This window comes from Hemitrygon akajei, chromosome 11, assembly GCF_048418815.1.
Source record: "Hemitrygon akajei chromosome 11, sHemAka1.3, whole genome shotgun sequence".
NCBI lineage: Eukaryota > Metazoa > Chordata > Chondrichthyes > Myliobatiformes > Dasyatidae > Hemitrygon > Hemitrygon akajei.
The window spans coordinates 154,092,474-154,114,518 of NC_133134.1; the positions used below are offsets into that span (position 1 = coordinate 154,092,474).

The following is a 22,045-nucleotide window of genomic DNA, read 5'->3' on the forward strand; positions in this document are numbered from 1 at the left end:
ACAGATGTTTTCTGTCTTAATTCCAGCACCTACCTTGTTTTGATATTAATTTGTGATATTTGAGCTACAGAGCAAGATCAGAGGCTCTGGAGGGACCATGTCACCTGTGTATTAGTTGGGATGAAGTGGCACTGCTTTCACCAGGAGATGGGTAAGTGGAATATTTTTCTCTGAGCTAGTTCACAGTTTAACTCCGCTGCGGATGGTCCTAGGCCTGGTTGCGAAAGGAGGGGGGCTGGGCACGGGGCTAGCAGCCCCGTCCCGTAAAAACCCAAAGCTTCAGAAACAACAACAGAAGCTCCAAAGACTCCATCCCTCGCAGAGGAAGGATCTTTGGAGATGGGCTACACCCGGGCGGCAACTTGAAAGACTGGCCCCAGACAGAGGACTCTGGGGAGCTGCTATCAGCAGCCCATGTCCCATTAGGGGTGATGGGCTTCACAGTTTGAATTTGATAAACTTTGTGATATATTTTGTATGAATCTAACGATCCTTCCTTATTACTAAATAAGATAGAACAGGTTGTTTCTGCAGTAGATTCTCAAGGGGGTTAGTAGATTATGTTAGGGTTTATTAGTGCTGACCTGCTGCTTCGGGAATGGGTATGATCCGTCTAATGAAATAACTAGAGGAAGGAAAATTAAGGAGGAGAAATTCGTACACCTGTTACCATTCTTGTTGTGTATTTACATTGCTGATATCATTTGCTTCTCACACAGCAAGATAGATAACAAAACCACAAAGCAGAATAATATTACAAATGGTGGAAATCTGACTTAAATCACAAAACCCTAGAACTTCTGTAGATTCTACAGATGTGCGCTGGAGAGTATATGGACTGGTTGCATCACCGCCTGGTATGGGAATGTCAATGCCCTTGAATGGAAAATCCTGCAAAAAGTAGTGGATATTGCCCAGTCCATCGCGGGTAAAGCCCTCCCCACCATTGAGCACAGTTATAAGGAGCGCTGTTCTAAGAATGCATCATCCATCATCATGGACCCCCACCATCCAGCCCATGCTCTGTCATTAGGAAGGAGGTACAGGAGCTTTCATTGACTGATGTACAAGAACACCTAGATCTCGTTGGACTTCCCCTTTTCCTATCTTGACTCCATTTAGATAGTAATCTGCCTTCTTGTTCTTGTCACCAAAGTGGATAACCTCACATTTATCCACATTAAACTACATCTGCCATACAATTGCCCACTCACCCAACCTGTCCAAGTCACCCTGCATTCTCATAACATCCTCCTGACATTTCACACTGCCACCCAGCTTTGGGTCATCAGCAAATTTGCTAACGTTACTTTTAATCCCTTCATCTAAATCATTAATGTATATTGTAAACAACTGTGGTCCCAGCACCGAACCTTGCGGTACCTCACTGGTCACAGCCTGCCATTCCGAAAGGGACCTGTTAATCACTACTCTTTGTTTCCTGTCAGCCAGCCAATTTTCAATCCATGTCAGTACTCTGCCCCCAATACCATGTGCCCTAATTTTGCCCACTAATCTCCTATGTGGGACTTTATCAAAAGCTTTCTGGAAATCCAGGTACACTACATCCACTGGCTCTCCCTTGTCCATTTTCATAGTTATATCCTTAAAAAACTCCAGAAGATTAGTCAAGCATGATTTTCCCTTCATAAATCCATGCTGACTCGGACTGATCCTTCTACTGCTATCCAAATGTGTCGTAATTTCCTCTTTTATAATTGACTCCAGCATCTTTCCCACCACTGACGTCAGGCTAACCGGTCTATAATTCCCTGTTTTCTCTCTCCCTCCTTTCTTGAAAAGTGGGACAACATTAGCCACCCTCCAGTCAACAGGAACTGTTCCTGAATCTATAGAACATTGGAAAATGATTACCAATGCGTCCACGATTTCTAGAGCCACCTCTTTAAGTACACAGGGATGCAGACCATCAGGTCCCGGGGACTTATCAGCCTTCAGACTCAACAGTCTATCCAACACCGTTTCTTGCCTAATATAAATTTCCTTCAGTTCATCCTTTACCCTAGTTCCTTTGGCCACTATTACATCTGGGAGATTGTTTGTGTCTTCCCTAGTGAAGACAGATCCAAAGTACCTGTTCAACTCATCTGCCATTTCCTTGTTCCCCATAATAAATTCACCCGTTTCTGTCAATGGTCCAATTTTGGTCTTAACTTTTTTTTGCTATTCACATACCTAAAGAAGCTTTTACTATCCTTTATATTCTTGGCTAGTTTACCTTCATACCTCATTTTTTCTTGGCGTATTGCCTTTTTTGTTATCTTCTGTTGCTCTTTAAAAGCTTCCCAGTCCTCTGGTTTCCCGCTCATCTTTGCTATGTTATACTTCTTCTCTTTTATTTTTATACTGCCCTTTACTTCCCTCGTCAGCCACGGCCACCCCTTACTCCCCTTAGGATCTTTCTTCCTCTTTGGAATGAACCGATCCTGCACCTTCTGCATTATTCCCAGAAATACCTACCATTTTTGCTCCACTGTCTTCCCTGCTAGGGTATTGTTCCATTGAACTTTGGCCAGCTCCTCCCTCATAGCTCCATAGTTCCCTTTGTTCAACTGTAATACTGACACATCCGATTTTCCCTTTGGAAAATCGTTTCCATTTCCAATTGTTTCCATTGGGCCTGCACTTGCTGGAGTTTAGAAGAATGGGAGTGGGGGGGAAGATCATACTGAAGCCTAACCAAATATTGAAAGGCCTACAAAGAGTGGAGACGATGTTTCCTGTAGTAGGGGATTCTAGAACCAGAGGGCACAGCCTCAGATTAGAAGGACATTCCTTTAGAACAGAGATGAGGAGGAATTTCCTTATCCAGAGGGTGGTGAATCTGTGGACTTCATTGCCAAAATTGGCAGTCATTGCCAAGTCATTGGGTTTGTTTAAAGTGGAAGTTGAAAGGTTAGCAAAGGCGTCAAAAATTATGGGGAGAAAGCAAGAGAATGGTGTTGAGAGGGATAATAGGTCAGCCATGTTGGAATGCTGGAGCAGGCTTGATGGGCCAAATGGCCTAATTCTGCTCCCACGTCAATGGTCTTATTGTGTTGAGAGGAATCAACATTTCAGGTCAAAGACCATTCTGGTCTGGTTCTGGTTGTACTGTTACGCCTGCTGTACCCTGACACAATTCAGATCCTGAATATATTTGATTTGCAATCTCATCTGAAGATAGAAGGGACAACAGGCACTGGAATCTGGAGCAACATACCAATTGCTGGAGGAACTCGATGGGCCAGGCACAGCTGGCATTCATGATTAACCGTTTATCTGGATGGGATTTCATTCCACATACGGTCCAGATGAGGGGCCTCAGGCTGAATGGCTGACAGCCCATTTCTCTCCATGCGTGGTGGCTGATCAGCTGAGTTCCTCCAGCATTTTGCTTTCCCCAGCAACGCTGAGTGCCGGCCGGTGCTGTAGTGGCATCAGTACTGGATGGAGGCGAATAGTCCTGGATTTGAATTTGGCTGGCCCTGTGCACACTTCCCATCCATGCTGGGCTGCACACCGAGCGAGCAACTTGGCCTCGTAAAAAAACACACACACACACACACACACACACACACACACACACACACACACACACACACACACACACACACACACACACACACACACACACACACACACACACACACACACACACACACACACACACACACAATGCGTCACAAGTTGCAATAATGAACAACACCAACACTGAGGATGTGTGGCACCTTCTGGGACAAGGCGGCCCCACCTAATTGGCATCCAGTCCACCACTGTACACATTCCTTTTTTTTCCAGCACCAGTGGGGTTAATTTACAAAATAACTGTGCCAGATCATCAAGGTTTATTTGACAGCTCCTCCCAAAATCTTGACCTCTGAACTTAGAGCAAATGAAGACAGCAGTTTCATTGGAACTCCAGCAACTTCACTGACTTGGAAGTTTATTGCCATTTCTTCATCACTACTCCCTCAATCCAGTTCGGAATGAACAATACATGTCAATTGTGTTATAACCCGACAAGATCAAAAGACACAGAGCAGAATTAGGCCATTTGGCCCATTGAGTCTGCTTCTCTATTCAATCATGGCCGACGTATTTTTCCTCTGAATTCCATTCTCCTGCCTTCTCTCCAGAAACTTTGACACTCTTGCAGGGCAGCATACAAAAAAAAAGCATGGATTGTATCTATTGCTTTAAGCATACTGTACGTTTCAAGCTTATTGCTTCTCACCCTGAAGTTGTCCCGATTTCCTTTACAGATGCTGAGATACTGAAAAGTCAGTGTAGGAAACACGGTGACCAATTCTTGCACTGCAGATTCTCTGAACATCAATGAAATAAAAGCCAAAGAAAGGGCATATAATGGAACAAAAATTTGTGGGAAGTTAGAGGAGTGGGAAGCTTTTAAAAACCAACAGAAGGCAACAAAAAAAAGCCATTAAGAGGGTAAAGATGGAATACGAAAGTAAGCCAGCCAATTAAAGATGATATCAAAAATTTCTTTAGATACATAAAGTGTAAAAGAGGCAAGAGTGGATATTGGACCCACTGGAAAATGATGCTGGAGAGGTAGTAATGGGGGACAAGGTAATGGTGGACGAATTGAATAAGTATTTTGCATCAGTCTTCACTGTGTAAGACACTAGCAATATGGTGGAAGCTCCAGGTATAAGGGGGCCTGAAGTGTGTGAAGCTACTATAACTAGAGAGAAAGTTCTTGAGAAATTGAAAGGTCTGAAGGTAGATAAGTCACCTGGACCAGATGGTGTACATCCCAGAGTTCTGACAGAGGTGGCTGAAGAGATCGTGGAGGCATTAGTTACGATCTTTCAAGAATCACTAGATTCTGGAATGTTTCCTGAAGACTGGAAAATTGCAAATGTCACTCCACTCTTCAAGAAAGGAGAGAGGCAGAAGAAAGGAAACTATAAGGCAGTTAATCTGACCTCAGAGGTTGGGAAGATGTTGGAGTTAATTATCAAAGATGAGGTGTCAGGATACTTGGAGGCACAAGATGAAATAGGCCATCGTCAAAATGGTTTCATCAAGGGGAAGTCTTTTCTGACAAATCTGTTGGAATTCTGTAAAGAAACAACAAGCAGGATAGACCAGAGAGAATCAGTTGACATTGTGTACTTGGATTTTCAGAAGGCCTTTGACAAGGTGTCATACATGAGGCTGCTTAACAGGTTACAAGCCCATGGTATAAGAGGAAAGAATCTAGCATGGGTAAAGCAGTGGCTGATTGGCAGGAGGCAAAGAGTGGTATTAGAGGGAGCCTTTTGTGGCTGGCTGCCGGTGACTAGTCGTGTTCCACAGGGGTCTGTGTTGGGACCAGTTCTTCTTACATTATATGTCAGTGATTTGGATGATGGAATGATGGCTTTGTTGCAAAGTTTGCAGACGATATGAAGATAGGTGGAGGGGGCAGATAGTTTTGAGGAAGTAGAGAGGCTACAGAAAGACTTAGCCAGATTAGGAGAATGGGCAAAGAAATGGCAAATGCAATACAGTGTCGGGAAGTGTACGGTCATGCACTTTGGTAGAAGAATTCAAAGGTTTGATTATTTTCTAAATGGAGAGAATATACAAAAAACTGAGGATTATACTGGATTCCCTAAAGGTTGATTTGCAGGTTGAGTCTGTGGTGAGGAAGACAAATTCAATGTTAGCGTTCATTTCAAGAGGACTGGAATATAAATGCAAGGATGTAACGTTGAAACTTTATAATGCAGGGGGGTGAGGCCTCACTTGGAGTATTGTGATCAGGTCTGGGTCCCTTAGAAAGGATGTGCTGAAGCTGGAGAGGGTTCAAAGGAGATTCACAAAAATGATTCCAGGATTGAGTGGCTTGTCATTAAAAGAGTGTCTGATGTCTCTGGATCTGTATTCGCTAGAATTCAGAAGAATGAGGGGTGACCTCATTGAGACCTATTGAATGGTGAAAGTCCTTGATAGAGTGGATGTGGAGAGGATGTTTCCTATGGTGGGAGAGTCTAAGACCAGAGGACACGTCCTCAGAATAGAGGGGCTTCTATTTAAAGGTTTCAAAGGTACATTTAATGTCAGAGAAATAGAAATAGAGCTGTTTCTGAAAATGCAAGCAAAGGAGTCACTGTTAGGCACCATCATCCCATTAAGATTCACCCATCCATTTAGAACAGAGATGTGCTGCAATTTCTTTATCCAGAGAGTGGTGAATTTGTGGAATTCTTTGCCATAGGTAGTTGTGGAAGTCAAGTCTTTATGTATATTTAAGGCAGAGGTCGATAGATTCTTGGTTGGTCATGGGATGAAGGAATATGGGGAGAAGACATGAGACTGGGGCTGAGAGGAAAATTGGATCAGCCATGATGAAATGGCAGAGCAGACTGGATAGGCCAAGTGGCCTAATTCTCTGCTCCTCCACCTTATGGTCTTATGGAAATACAGATCATATAATCCACAGTGCTGATAGAGGATCAGTTTCCACTAAAACACTGGAAGTAACTCCCCTTCTATTCAATAATACACTGGGATCTTTTGTATCCACAAGTGGCGGTGGACTCACATGAGCTCATAGGCGGTTGACAGCAGCTCGACAGAGTCCTCCGTCCTGGGCCAGTCTTTCAACTTGTCGCTAGGGTGTAGCCTATCTTAAGATCCTTCCTCTCCCAGGGATGAGGCCTTTGGAGCTTCTGTTGGTGTTTCTATAGCACTGTGTTTTTATAGGGTGGTTCATAGCCCCATGCCCAACTCTCCCCCTTTCACAGCTGGACTTGGGACTGTTCATGGTGGAGTTACAGGGGGCAGAGGAGGTCACAGTTTAATATTAGAGCCATAGGGAGCCTCTCAGATCAATTGTTATAGTCAATAGTTTTATAGTCAACCCTTGACTGGACTGAAAACCTGCTGACAAAGCCTTATCAACTGAACAACATCCTCAGTTTCAACAATACACTTGTAATGTCTACATACGTGCATAGCACAGTAACCAGACCTCAGTTACTAGGGGGTAAATCACACGATTCCATGGAAAATAATGACAATTCATCAAGCCGAATAACATACATAACAATAATATATATCCTGAATCGTGGCTGAAAGATGGTCGTAGTTGGGAGCTGAATGGCCAAAGTTAGATGTTGTATCAGAGGGATAGGCAGAGAAGGTGGCGTGGCTCTGCTGGTAAAGAATGGCATCAAATCAGTAGACAGATGTGACACAGGATCAGAAGATGTTGAATCCTTGTCGGTTGAGTTAAGAAACTGCAAGAGTAAAAGGATGCTGATGGCAGTTATGTACAGGCTGGGATGTGGACTGCAGACTATTGAACTGAATTGACTTTATTGCTTACATCCTTCACATACATGACGAGTAAAGATCTTTACGTTATGTCTCTGTCTAAATGTGCAATGTGCAATCATAATGAATAGAACAGTCAATGTAACATAGAAATACATCCAAATCAGTGAGTTAATCAGTCTGATGGCCTGGTGGAAGAAGCTGTCCCGGAGCCTGTTGGTCCTGGCTTTTATGCCGTGGTACTGTTTCCCGGATGGTAGCAGGTGGAACAGTTTGTGGTTGGGATAGCTTGGGTCCTAATGATACTTCGGGCCCTTTTTTACACACCTGTCTTTGTAAACTGAGTCATGGGAAGTTCACAACTACAGATGCACTGGGCTGTCCACACCACCTCTGCAGAGTCCTGCGACTAAGGGAGGTACAGTTCCCATACCAGATGGTGATGCAGCCAGTCAGGATGCTCTCAATTGTGCCCCTGTAGAAAGTTCTTAGGATTTGGGGGCCCAGACCAAACTTCTTCAACCGTCTGAGGTGAAAGAGGTGCCGTTGTGCCTTTTTCACCACACAACTGGTGTGTACAGTCCACGTGAGGTCCTCGGTGATGTGGATGCTCTGTTTATCCTCTCAACCCCAGATCCATTGATGTCAATAGGGCTTAGCCCGTCTCCATTCCTCCTGTAATCCACAACCAGATCCTTTGTTTTTGCAACATTGAGGGAGAGGTTGTTTTCTTGAGACTGCTGTGTCAGAGAGATGACTTCTTCCCTGTAGGCCACCTCATTATTGTTTGAGATTAGGCCAATCAATGTAGTGTTGTTGGCAAATTTAATTAGCAGATTAGAGCTGTGGGTGGCACCGGGAGTAAAGGAGGAGATTTAGTACACAGCCCTGAGGGGCTCCTGTGTTGAGAGTCAGAGGGGTGGAGGTGAGTGAGTCCTCTTTTACCACTTGCCATATATCTGAAAGGAAGTCCAGGGTCCAGCTGCATAAGGCAGGGTCAAGGCCGAGGTCTCTGAGTTTCCTGTCAATGGGAAATAGAAAAGGCATGCCAAAAGGACAATGTTATGATAGTCATGGGAGATTTCATCATGCAGGTCAATTGGGAAAATCAGGTTGGTAATGGATCTCAAGAGCATAAGTTTGCTGAATGCCTACAAGATAGTTTTTTGGAGCAGTTTGTCGTTGTGCCTACTAAGGGATCAGCTATACTGGATTGGGTGTCATGTATTGAACCGGAGATGAATAGGGAGCTTATGGTAAAAGAACCCTTAGGAGGCAATGATCACAATAAGTGAGTTCAACCTGAAATTGGACAGGGAGAAAGTAAAGTCTGACATAGCAGTATTTCAGTGCAGTAAAGGAAATTACAGTTGCATGAGAGAGGAGTTGGCCAAGGTAAATGGAAGGAGCTGCTGGGAGGGATGACAGCAGAACAGCCAAGGCAGGATAGATGTATTCCAAAAATGAAATGGTAAAATAGTACACCGTAGCTGACAGGGGAAGTCAAAACTAATGTAAAAGCGAAAGAGAGGGCATACAACAAAGCAAAGATTAGTGGAAAGACAGAGGATTGGGAAGTTTTTAAAAACCTACAGAGAGCAACTAAAAGAATCATCAGGAGGGAAGAGATGAAATATGAAAGCAAGCTAGCAAACAATATCAAAGTGAATAATAAAAGCTTTATCAAGTATGTAAAAAATAAAAAAGAGGTGAGAGTGGATATAGGACTGTTAAAAAATGAGGCCGGAGAAATAATAATGGGGGACAAGGAGATGGCGGATGAACTAAACGAGTATTTTACATCAGTCTTCACTGTGGAAGACACTAGCAGTGTGCCAGATGTTGAAGGGTGTGAGGGAAGAGAAGTGAGTGCAGTTACTATTACAAGGGAGAGGGTGCCCAAAAAGCTGAAAGATCTAAGGGTACATAAGACACTCGGACCAGATGAATTGCACCCTAGGGTTCTGAAAGAGGTAGCAGTACAGATCGTGGAAGCATTATCAATGATCTTTCAAAAAATCATTGGACTCTTGTGTATGGTGCCAGAGGATTGGGAAATTGCAAATGTCACACCACTCTTTAAGAAAGAAGGAATGCAGCAGAAAGGAGATTATAGACCAGTTAGCCTGACCCCAGAGGTTGGGAAGATGCTGGAGTCAACTGTTAAGGATGAGATTATGGAGTACTTGGTGACACAGGACAAGATAAGACAAAGTCAGCATAGTTTCCTTAAGGGAAAATCTTGTCTGACGAATCTGTTGGAATTCTTTGAGGAGATTATAAGTAGGATAGATAAAGGGGATGCAGTGCATGTTGTATATTTGGACTTTCAGAAGCCCTTTGACAAAGTGCCACACATGAGGCTGCTTCCAAGTTAAGAGCTCATGGTATCAAAGGAAAGTTACTGGCATGGTTAAAGCATTGGTTGATAGGTAGGAGGCAGCAAGTGGGAATAAAATGATTCTTTTTTGGTTGGCTGCCAGGAACTAGTGGTGTTTTGGAGGGGTCTGTGTTGGGACTGTTTCTTATGCTGTATATCAGTGATTTATATGATGGGATAGATGGCTTTGTTGCCCAATTTGCAGATGATATGAAGGTTGGTGGAGAGGCAGGTAATGTTGAGGAAATAGATAGGCTGCAGACTGACTTAGACAGTTTAGGAGAATGGGCAAGAAAATGACACAGGAAATACAATGCTGGAAAATGCATGGTCATGTACGGTACTTTGGTAGAAGGAACAAATGTGCAGACTGTTTTCTAAACAGGGAGAAAATCTAGAAATCTGAGATGCAAAGGGACTTGGGAGTCCTTGTGCAAAATACCCTAAAGATTAATTTGCAGGTAGGGTCGGTGGTGAGGAAGGCAAATGCAATATTAGCTTTTATTTCCAGAGGTCTAGAATACAAGAGCAGGAATGTGAAGCTGAGGCTTTATTAGGCACTGGTGAGGCCTTGCCTTTAGTATTGTGAACAGCTTTTGGCTCCTCATCTAAGAAGAGGATGAACAGCTTTTGGCTCATTTAAGAAAGGATGTGCTGGCATTGGAGAGGGTTCAGAGGAGGTTCATAAGGATGATTCCAGGAATGAAAGGGTTATCATATGAGGAACATTTGATGGCTCTGGGTCTGTACTTGCTGAAATTTAGAAGAATGAGGTGGGGATCTCATTGAAACCTTACAGATGTTGAAAGGACTAGACAGAATAGATGTGGAAAGGATGTTTCCCATTATGGGGGAGTCTAGGACAAGAGGGCACAGCCTCAGGATAGAGGGGTGTCCATTTAAAATAGAGATGTGGAGAAACTTCTGTAGCCTGTGGGTGGTGAATTTGTAGAATTTGTTACCACAGGCAGCTGTGGAGGCCAGGTCATTGAGTGTACCTCAATGCTGAGCTTATAGTTTCTTGATTGGACACAGCATCAAAGGTTACAGGGAGAAAGTTGGGAAGTGGGGCTGAGGAGGGGAAAAAAGGATCAGCCATGATTGAATGGTGGAGCAGACTCGATGGGCCAAATGGCCTAATTCTGCTCCTATGTCTGATGGTTTAACGTATATAAACGTTGGAGGAACTCAGCAGGTCAGGCAGCACCTAGAATCTAGGCGTCTGCATTAATGATCAGTTATTAGTTAAAAATGAATAAGTTTATATTATTGATAAATTATTTCTCCATTCTGTGATTGCAGACACATGTTTTGTTTGTACAGCACCTTGAAGTGCACTGCCACGGTCCGCTGTTCAGGCTCCCTGGCTTTTCCAATGCTTATTTATTCTGATTCCCCAACATCCAGAAACGATTTAATGGTTTGAACACTTTCATCAGTGAAGGTGAATCTATCAGTCCAGGGACCCAAAGCATAAGAAAAATCCAGATTCACGAGCAATCAGTGAGCCTCTAAACTGAGCCTAATCTGAACCACCCTCTTTAGACACCTAGATCTGACCCATGCCATCAATGGAGAGCAATGAAAACCCTCTCTGATTATGTGTCTTAGTTTCCCAACTGTTGGATCCTGGCTTTTTTTTTTGCAATCCAGAGGTTTTGAAGTCCAGTATGAGGCCTAATAATAACAGCCATATGCAACAAGGTTAAGTGTTACACCAACAGAGAAAAAAGAGCAGACAGCGCACAAGCTGCGGTTGACTTATAAAAAAAAAATTAGCTCCAAATAAAAAGATAACGACATTCCTGTGATAGCAATAAACCTATAAGGTAGTCCCTCCAAAAGGACCACAACCGTATCATAGTGTTTGGAGGCTTATGTGTCTCAATGATCCAGAGAGCTATGACAGCTGGAGTCAGGGCATTGTGCTTTGGCTGTCAAAGGGTAGAGGTCAGGCTAAGACCTGACAACCGGTCCTCCAGGTTTGGGGGTTCTGCACAGGGCTAACAACCCTAAATGGTCAAAAAAAAACCCACTGTTACAGAAACAGCAATGAAGTGTCCTTAAAGAGCAAACACGAGGAAACCTGCAGATGCTGGAAATTTCAAACAACACACACAAAATGCTGGTCGACGTTCCGGGCCGAGAACCTTCGTCAGTGCTTCTCCCTATCGATGCTGCCTGGCCTGCTGTGTTCCACCAGCATTTTGTGTGTGTTGTATGAAGTGTCCTTCTTTATTTGTGTGCGACAGTGTGGACAGACAGAGAAGGAGGACATTCATTGCTGTCCTAAATGCTGAAGGTGTAACGGGTAGGAATTATGAGGTAGCCAGATTCAAATAGCGTGGTATCTGCTGCAGGAAAACTAAGAAGCTTCTAGAAAAATACAGAAGCAGCTATTCTACAACTACTGGGAAAAAAAAATCACTGAACAATGATATGTATATTGGTGATATAAGAATATAAGCAAGGATAGGAATGTTAAACTACATGGAAAAAACAAGCAAATTAACACCCCCTAATCCAACACATTTTCATTGAAAGCTGTATGGCAGTGCACAGTACTACATGCTAATTACTTCCACGTGATTAATGAGTACTTTACCCCTCAACCACTGTCTCACACCCATGAAACCATGAATAGTCACCGAACATCAGTGATACGAGTCAAACACTTTGCAGGAGCCATGTGTGTTTATTTTGGGTAACTTGTCACATGGGTTGGGGTGTGGTAGAAATGAAGAGTATAGTTACCTAGTCACACTATATCCTTTTGTTCAGTTTTCTAGTCCGGTTAGAGCTAGAGGCAGCTGGAATGATACCTTCTGTTGACCACTTCACTTCGCTTATCGTTTAAGAACACTTCGCTTAGAATGCTTATTTTGTTATATTGCTCATCTTAGTTTTATCGTTACAAGATAGTTCACCTTTGCTGGTTTTTGATAAAGGATCAAACGTACTTTCTCTGACATTACAACTTTGCTACTTGATAGAAAGCACGCCATACAGTGTCACTCCCCACCTGTGCTTAGCCTCTAAGCGGTTTTGCTTTCTTTTAAAGTCACCGATACATACTTCTGTTATACAGTAACTCTGGCAATAGACTGGCAGTGGTATGTTAAGGTCCTTTGCATCTTCTTGTGGGCTGTTGTAATGCAGTTCAAGGTGTAGCCACATTATTTTTCAGTAACTAACTGTTCATTATTTTAGATCTGAGGTTGAACATGCTGTAAGTATTTGTTTTACATTTCAGACCAATTTCGGCTTGTCCTGTTGCTGTCATTAACGGTGGCCTTTCTCGGCGGACTGATTTTCGGGTACGAATTGGGAATCATCTCTGGTGCACTGCTGCAGCTCCAGGAGCTATTCAGCCTTAGTTGCTTGCAGCAGGAAGTCCTGGTCAGTGCCCTTCTGTTTGGAGCTCTCTTTGCCTCATTGGTTGGAGGGGTAGTTATTGATCACTATGGACGGAAAAACTCCATCATTCTGAGTGTGGGGTTGGTGTGCGTCGGAAGCATCATCCTGTTACTGTCCTCCTCGTTCTCACTGCTCGTGAGTGGCCGGGTAGCCATTGGATTTGCCTTATCCATTTCCTCCACTGCCTGCTGCATATTTGTTTCAGAGATGGTCTGGCCACATCAACGAGGGATGTTGGTGTCACTCTACGAGGTGGGGATAACTGTTGGCATCTTGAGTGCCTATGTACTGAATTACCTTTGGTCGGACGTACGAAATGGATGGAAGTACATGTTTGGGTTGGCTATTGGCCCGGCAGTTCTGCAGGGAACCTGCATTCTCTTCCTTCCCTCGCGATTGCAGAACGTCAAGAGCCAAGCTGACGATTCCCAAAAAATTCTGTTGCAGTTCCAGAACGGGGAGCCCAACAGTGCAGAGTCAGAGGACGTTAGCCCAATGCAAGAGCCCCAGCGCCAGTACAAATTCCTCGACTTGTTTCGGGCCAGGGACAACATGAGAGCACGATTGCTAGTGGCACTGGGTCTGGTGCTCGCTCAGCAGCTGACAGGACAGCCCAATGTGCTATACTATGCTTCAACAATTTTTAAGTCAGTGGGATTTCACCAAAATAATTCAGCCATCCTGGCCTCAGTAGGACTGGGAATTGTAAAGGTTATTACAACGTTGGTAGCCATGGTGTGTGCAGACAAAGCTGGAAGGCGAACGCTGCTCATTGGCGGTTGCTTGGTAATGTCCATTTCAGTCACCGTGATTGCATTCACCAGCCAGACTATTACAATGGAACTGCGAAAGACCTGCCGAATCAAGCCTCAGCCCAATGAGTCACTCTACCTCGTGAACTCCAGCAGAACTCTCTCTGGTCCAATTATTTGGAAATCGAATCTAACATTCACCAATGAGAGATTACTGAACATGAGTCATAATTCATCCTTATCTATCCAGGACAAGCAACATTTAACTCTGGACGTGCAGAAGAATAGCACTCTGGTCAGTGAACATGCAATGGACATACTAAGCACCCCAGGCACTTTGGATATAGGTCTCCTTTCAAGGCAAACTAGGAATCATGACATGAAAACTCCCAGGAAATCTTTCAAAACTTCCAAACATTTGGTTTTAAATTGGATTACACTGCTTAGCATGATGACCTTTGTCAGTGCTTATTCAATTGGATTTGGTCCAAGTAAGTATGCTTCTCTTTCTGATATTTTATAGTGTTGAGCCAATGTTGATCAGTTGCGGTGTTTAGTTTACAAAGCAGGGAGGGAATGTCTATAACACACATTAGAGATAAGAAGGTTAGAACCAGGAGCTGGAACAGACCATGTGGTATGCGTTCTTTGACATACTTCAAACACACTCTTATCAATCCCCATATCTCTTCACTCTTTTAATGTCCAAAGATCTGGTGCTTCACCTCTGAGTATATACAATGACTAAATAACAACTACCTTCTGAAGCAGAGAGTTCCAAAGACTTGGAACTGACAACACTAAGAAATTTCTCCACAGCTCAGTCTTGTGTGGCTGACCCTTTAGCTTGAGGCCAAAGTTCAAAGTAAATTTATTATCAAAATGTATATGCTGTGCGTCACCATACACTACCCCGAGAAACTTTTTTTGTGGGCATTCATATTAGGTACAAAGAGACACAATAGAATCAATGACAAAGTACACACAAAGACGGACAAGCAACCAACGTGCAAAAGGCAACAAATTGTGCAAATACAAAAACAACAAATAATAATAATAAATAAAATCAAGAACATGACTTGTAGAGACTTTGAAAGTGAGTACAAAAGTTGTGGAATCAGTTTAGTGTTGGGGTGAGTGAAGTTCTCTACTCTGCTTCAGGAGCATGATGGTTGAGGAGTGGTACGTTTTCTTGAAACTGGTGGTGTGGGTCCTGAGGCTCCTGTACCTTCATTCTGATGGCAACAGTGGAAAGAGAGCATGGCCTGGATGACAGGAGTCCTTGATGATAGATGTTGCTTTCCTATGACTGCACTCCTTGTAGATGTCCTCATTGCTGGGGAGGGCTTTAGTTTTAGACCATACCCTTTAGTTTTAGACTTTCCAGACAAAGGCATGAGTCTTTCACTTCCCTCCGGCAAATTTCCTTTAGAATTGTAGATGTTTAAATACAAATCATCTCTCAATATTTAATTTCTAAATTTTTAAATTGTCATTTAAAGTAAAATTGGATAGGTATATGGATAGGAAAGGAATGGGGGGTTATGAGCTGAGTGTGGGCCAGTGGGACTAGGTGAGTGTAAGCGTTGGCATGGACTAGAAGGGCCGAAATGGCCTGTTTCCGTGCTGTAAGTGTTATATGGTTATAAATAGCATTGGTCAACGTTACTCAGTCTTTTCACACAGGTCGTCCCAGAAACTGGTAGTGAAACTATGGTGCATGCTATTTGACAAGTTTGACCTTGATTGGTAATAGAGATCAAAATGGCTGACTGATGTGCAGATGTGGATAACATGGTCCCTTAAAGTGGAAAATGTACAATAGGACTATTAGTTGATGATTAACTCAAGCTCATGATGATGATCGTGAGCTGGTGATTCATAGAACCATAGAACATTACAGCACAGAAACAGGCCTTTTGGCCCTTCTTGGCTGTGCCAAACCATTTTTCTGCCTAGTCTCATTGACCTGCACCTGGCCCATATCCCTCCATACACCTCTCATCCTTGTACCTGTCCAAGTTTTTCTTAAATGTTAAAAGTGAGCCCTCATTTACCACTTCATCTGGCAGCTCATTCCACACTCCCACCACTCTCTGTGTGAAGAAGCCCCCCCAATGTTCCCTTTAAACTTTTCCCCCTTCACCCTTAGCCCATGTCCTCTGGTTTTTTTCTCCCCTAGCCTCAGTGGAAAAAGCCTGCTTGCATTCACTCTATCTTTACGCATCATAATTTTATATACCTCTATCAATTCTCCCCTCTTTCTTCTACACTCCAGGGAATAAAGTCCTAATCTATTCAACCCTTCTCTGTAACTCAGTTTCTCAAGTCCTGGCAACATCCTTGTAAACCTTCTCTGCATTCTTCCAACCTTATTAAAGAATACGTACACAACGTTGGAAGAACTCAGCAGGTCAGGCAGCATCCGTGAGAAAAGAGTAGCCAACATTTCGGGCTGAGACCCTTCATCAGGAATGGGGGGGAAGAGAGGGCCGAAGCCCAGTAATAGAGATAGGGGAGGGGGTAGGGCCTAGAGGCGCCAGGTGGAAAATCAATCAGAGGGAAGATAAAGAGGGGAGGGGGAGGGGATAAGCATGAAAGAACTCTTTGATCCACAGCATCTGCAGTTGTATTTTTGTGTTTCAACCTTATTATTATCCTTCCTGTAATTCGGTGACCAAAACTGCACACAATACTCCAAATTCGGCCTCACCAGTACCTTATAAAACCTCACCATAACATTCCAACTCTTATACTCAATACTTTGATTTATAAAGGCCAATGTACCAAAAGATCTCTTTACTACCCTATCTTCCTGTGATGCCACTTTTAGGGAATTTTGTATCTATATTCCTAGATCCCTCTGTTCTACTGCACTCCTCAGTGTCCTACCATTTACCTTGTATGTTCTACCTTGGTTTTTTCTTCCAAAGTGCAATATCTCACACTTGTCTGCATTAAACTCCATCTGCTATTTTTCAGCCCATTTTTCCAGCTGGTCCAAATCCCGCTGCAAGCTTTGAAAACCTTCCTCACTGTCCACTACACCTCCAGTCTTTATATCATTAGCAAATTCATAGTATTAATTTGAGAGTGATGATTCTAGGATCTTGATTTATGCATTCCCAGGTGTAACCAGCATTTATTGTCATTTAACATTTTTTTGGAATGACTTGCAGTGTAATTGCAGTGTATTTAGGAGTGAAGCTCATGCTGTAGAACTGGAATCACATAAAGGCTGGCAGACATTCTTGTGGATAGCATAACACTTTACAGTACCAGCAACCTGGGTTCAATTCCTGCCACTGCCTGTACGTTCTCCTCGTGACCATGTGGGTTTCCTCCGACTGCTCTGGTTTCCTCCCACAGTCTAAAGATGTACCGGCTAGTAGGTTAATTGATCATTGTAAGTTGTCTGGTGATTAGGTTAGGGATGTATCCAGGGTTGCCGGGCGGTGAGGCTCAAAGGGCTGGAAGGGCCTATTTCACATTGTATCTCAATAAATAAATAATCACAGAAAGTTTACAAGATAGAAGGAGCAATTGGATTCATTGAGTCTGTGTTGGGTAAATTGAAACCACCCATACCAATACCACTTTCCAGCACTATATCAGTAGCCTATTAACTCACACCATTTCAAACACACTGTTTAAGTGTGACGACTTTTTCTGCCTCTATCACCTATTCAGGCAGGGAATTCAGAATCAGAATGACATACTGTATGTTGTGAAATTTGTTGTTTTGCAGCAACAGTACATTAAAAAAAACTATAAATTACAATAAAAATATATAAAAAGTAAATTAACAAAGTAATGCAAAAAGAGAACAAAAATAGTGAGTTAGTATTCATGGGTTTATTGTCCATTCAGAAGTCTGATAGCAGCGTGGAAGAAGCTGTTCCTGACACACTGAGTGTGTGTCTTCAGGCTCCTGTGCCTCCTCTCTGATGGCAGCAATGAGAAGAAGACATGCACTGGGTGATGGGAGTTCTTACTGATTGATGCCACCTTTTTGAGGCATTGTCTTTGAAGGTGCCCTCAATGCTGGGGAGGCCAATGCTCATGATGGACCCATACCAACCTTTGGATGAAGAAGTATTTTCTCAGCATGCCTCTAACCCTTCAGCCAATTACTTTAAATATATTTCTCCTGATTTTTGACTCCTATCACCTCTTTGTTGGCATGCTGTTCACCTCAATGGAGACTCCCCTCAGTTTCGTTTAGCATAGCCAGTGCACCTTATCCAATGTTTGCTTATGGTTAAACTGGCAAAATCTTTGTAAATCTCCTCCGCAACCCACTAAGATATTAAAAACTCACTTTGAGTTTTGTGTCCCTCTGGCGGGTGCATAGTCATAATTACCAATTCTATCTTCTCAGTTCATGAGCCCAGATCCATAAATAGGAGGAAGGTTCTCTAAAGAAAGCTAGAATTTTAGAAAAGTAGGCCAGCAATTCTCCATCTGTGGTCCATGGATCCAGTTAGAGAGCATGCCTAGGCCTGAAATCTGAAGGTGTTTTTGGAATAACAAATTCTATGTGTGCTGGTGTTGTAAATAAAAACAAAAAGTGGCAAGTGCATTTTATAAAAGCCAATGTTCTGCTGTTCATTGTCAGGTAGTGGTGCAGATGGCAAAGGGGAAGCTGAAATAAGGGATTGGAACATACTGTAGATGGACTATTTGAGCTCCATTTGGTGAACAGTAATTTGCTCATCTCTGGCAAATTGCAGCTCCAAAGTCATAACAAAAATACAAGGTGAAGTGTTTCAACAATATAAATGCTTAGCTTTGTCCATTCCAATGACATTTCAATCCACAAAATAACTGAATAAGTGGTCCAGGTTCAGCTGATCAGTTGTCGTCTAGTAGCAACAATGCCGAAGTCTTAACACAAAATGGTCTAATTTTTCAGTGACTTGGTTGGTTCTGAGTGAGATATTCCCCGCTGGAATAAGAGGCCGAGCATTTGCATTCTCCAGTACCTTCAACTGGGCAGCTAACCTAATTATCACAGTGACGTTCCTGGATGTTATTGGTGAGTGGTTTTTAGATTGGGTCCTACTCTTTCAAAGTACCTCAAAATTATTTACACAGAATGGATTGAGGAACCTCAGCAACCGTTTAGCAAACCAATAAGAATTAGTACTTGGTTCAGGACCATACTTTAAGGTGGTAATGCTGGATGGACGTGTCCTATTCAGTTGACGCTAGTTCTTAACCCTGGCGAAGATAAACCAAGGGCTCCACAAAGGCTGTAGTGGGTGGGGAGAGTGAGGGCATGGATCACCTCCCAGCAATTATTAGGCATATTAGCCTATATGTACTAAGTGGGAAGCATGGTAGCTAGCATAACACTATTACAGCACTAGCGACCCAGGTTCAAGTCCTGTAAGGAGTTTGTATGTCCTCTCCATGACCATGTGGGGCTCCTCCGGGTGCTCTGGTTTCTTCTCACATTTCAAAGACACATGGATAAGTAGGTTAATTGGTCACATGGGTACAAATTGGTCGGCATGGACTCATTGGGCCAGAAGGCCTGTTACCGTGCTGTATCTCTAAATTAAGATTAAAATTTAATTAAAGGATGTGTGTCTTCAAAAATGGCACATGCTTCTTATCTCTGGCTTCTTGGCTGTTTTTTAAGAGTCACTTTGCTGTGCTGTTGATCTTCATTCACTTTCCTGAAAATCCTACAATCTCTGGCCAGTGCCAACCACTGTCTCTCCTACGCATTTGGAGACATTGTATGGTGTTACTGGCACCTACAAAGTGCAAGAGGTTGGCATAACTCACGACCCAGGCAGTCCATTGATACTTTAAAAAATACAAAGTAAAGTTTGGCTGTTGTGTGTGGATCGCTCCCTATGTGATGACCCAGCAAATCCAGTACCCTTGTGCGCTGCCTTACTGAATCTGCTTACCCTGTGTAATGTCACTCATTCATTGCTTTGATCAAAATGGCATGTTAAACCACTGTGTCTTATATTCTGCCTCAGCAAAACCAGAACAAATTGCATTAACACAAGAGATTCTGTAGACGCTGGAAATCCAGAGCAACACACACTGGAGGAATTGGAGGACAAATGATGTCTGACAGCATCTAATGTCATTATCGTTATGTGCTGTGTTGTATGACATAGGCGATCATGGTCCTATGGGCGTGATTGTTCTTCAGAAGTGGTTTGCCATTGCCTTCTTCTGGGCAGTGTCTTTACAAGACAGATGACCCCAGCCATGATCAATACTCTTCAGAGATTGTCTGCCTGGCATCATAACCAGGACTAGTGATATGCACCAGCTGTTCCTATGGCTTCATGTGACCCTGATCGGGCCAAGTAGGTGCTGTACCTTGCCCATGGTTGACTTGCAGCCCAGCAGAGGGAAGGAGCACCGTAATGGGAATCATATATAGGCCTCCAATTATTAGCCAAGATGTGGAGTTGAGATTGCAAACAGAGCTGGAAAAGGCATGTAATAAGGGTATTGTCACAATTGTAATGGGGGACTTCAGAATGCAAGGGGTTTGGGGAAACCAGGTTGGTGTTGGATCGTAAGAGAGGGGATTTGTTAAATGCCTACGAGATGGCTTTTTAGAGCAGCTTTTGCTCAAGCCTGCTCAGGGAAAGGCTATCTTAGATTGGGCGTTGTGTAATAACCGAGATCTTATTAGGGAGCTTAATAAGAAAGAATCCTTAGGAGGCAGTGATCATAACTTGATTGAATTCATACTGCAGTTTGAGAGGGAGAAGTCACATAAAGAAAATTACAGAGGCTTGAGAGAGGAGCTTGCAGGTAGGTTGGAGGAAGATACTGGTGGGGATGACAACAGAGTAGAGATGGCTGAAGTTTCTGAGAATAGTTCACAAGGTGCAGGATAGATACGTTCCACAGAAAAAGAAGTTCTCAAGTGGCAGGGCGAGGCAACCGTGGCTGACAAGGGGAGTTAAGGACTGCATAAAAGCCAAGGAAAGGGCATATCATGTAGCAAAGGTGAGTGGGAAGCTGGAAGCCTTTAATATCCAACAAAAGGCAACTAAAAAAAGCTATAAGAAGGGAAAAGATGAAATATGAGGGCAAACTAGTGGATAATAAATGTTTTTTCAGTTATATAAAGAATAAAAGGGAGGTGAGAGTTGATATTGGACCGCTGGAAAATGATGTTGGTGAGGTAGTAATGGGGGACAGAGAAATGGCAGATGAACTTCAGTACTTTACTTCATTCTTTACTGTGGAAGACACTTGGCTCTATGCCAGAGGTCCGTAAATGTCAGGGAGTAAGAGTGAGTGCCATTGCTATTACAAAGAAAAAGTACTAGGCAAACTGAAAGGTCTTAAGGTGGATAAGTCACCTGGTCCAGATGGACTACATCCCAGAGTCCTGAGAGAGGTTGCTGAAGAGATAACGGATGCATTGGTCATGATCTTTCAAGAATCACTTGATTCTGGCATGGCCCAGGAGGGCTGGAAAATTGCAAATGTCACTTTAAGATGGGAGGAAGACAAAAGAGAGGAAATTATAGGCCAGTTAGCCGAATCTCAATGGTTGTGAAAGTGTTGGAGTCCATTATTAAGGACAAAGTTTCGGGGTATTTGGAGACTAATGGTAAAATAAATCAAAGTCAGCATGGTTTCTATAAAGGGAAATCTTGCCTGACAAATCTGTAGGAATTCTTTGAAGACTAACACACAGGGTGGATAAAGGGGAGGCAGTGGATGTCATTTACTTAGATTTTCAGCAGGGATTTGATAAGGTCCCTGACATGAGGCTGTAGGACAAGATAAAATCTTAGAAAGTTACAGGAAATATACTGGCATGGGTAGAGAAATCGCTGACAGCCAGGAGGCAGCGAGTGGGAATAAAAGGGGTCTTTTTTGGTTGGCTGCCAGTAACTAGTGCTGTTCCTCAGTATAGGGACAGCTACTATTCACATTATTTATCAATGATCTTGTTAATGGAATTGGTGGCTTTGCAGCAAAGTTTGTGGATGATACGAAGATTGGTGGAGGGGTAGGTAGTGCAGGACTTAAATTGGAAGTCTAGGCAAAACAGTGACAGATGGAATACAGTGTTGGGAGATGTATGATAACGTATTTTGGTAAAAGGAACAATAGTGCAGACTATTATCTAAATGGGGAGAAAATTCAAACATCAGAGGTGCAGAGGGACTTATGAGTCCTCAAGCATTACTCCCAGAAGGTTAAT

General features: G+C 43.1%; 1 protein-coding gene across 3 annotated transcripts in view; it reads left to right on the top strand.

The window, feature by feature from the left end:
• Nucleotides 1-22,045, top strand: part of slc2a10 (solute carrier family 2 member 10) — a 39,919-nt gene that overhangs the window by 10,583 nt on the left and 7,291 nt on the right. For 2 of the 3 annotated variants that reach the window (XM_073061985.1, XM_073061984.1), the window contains exons 2-4: nucleotides 5-151; nucleotides 12,924-14,330; nucleotides 18,755-18,877. In XM_073061985.1, the coding sequence (XP_072918086.1) occupies nucleotides 121-151; nucleotides 12,924-14,330; nucleotides 18,755-18,877 (1,561 nt within the window). In that variant the 5' untranslated portion in view covers nucleotides 5-120. The remainder of the gene's footprint in view (nucleotides 1-4; nucleotides 152-12,923; nucleotides 14,331-18,754; nucleotides 18,878-22,045) is intronic. The other variant, XM_073061986.1, reaches the window with a different exon arrangement.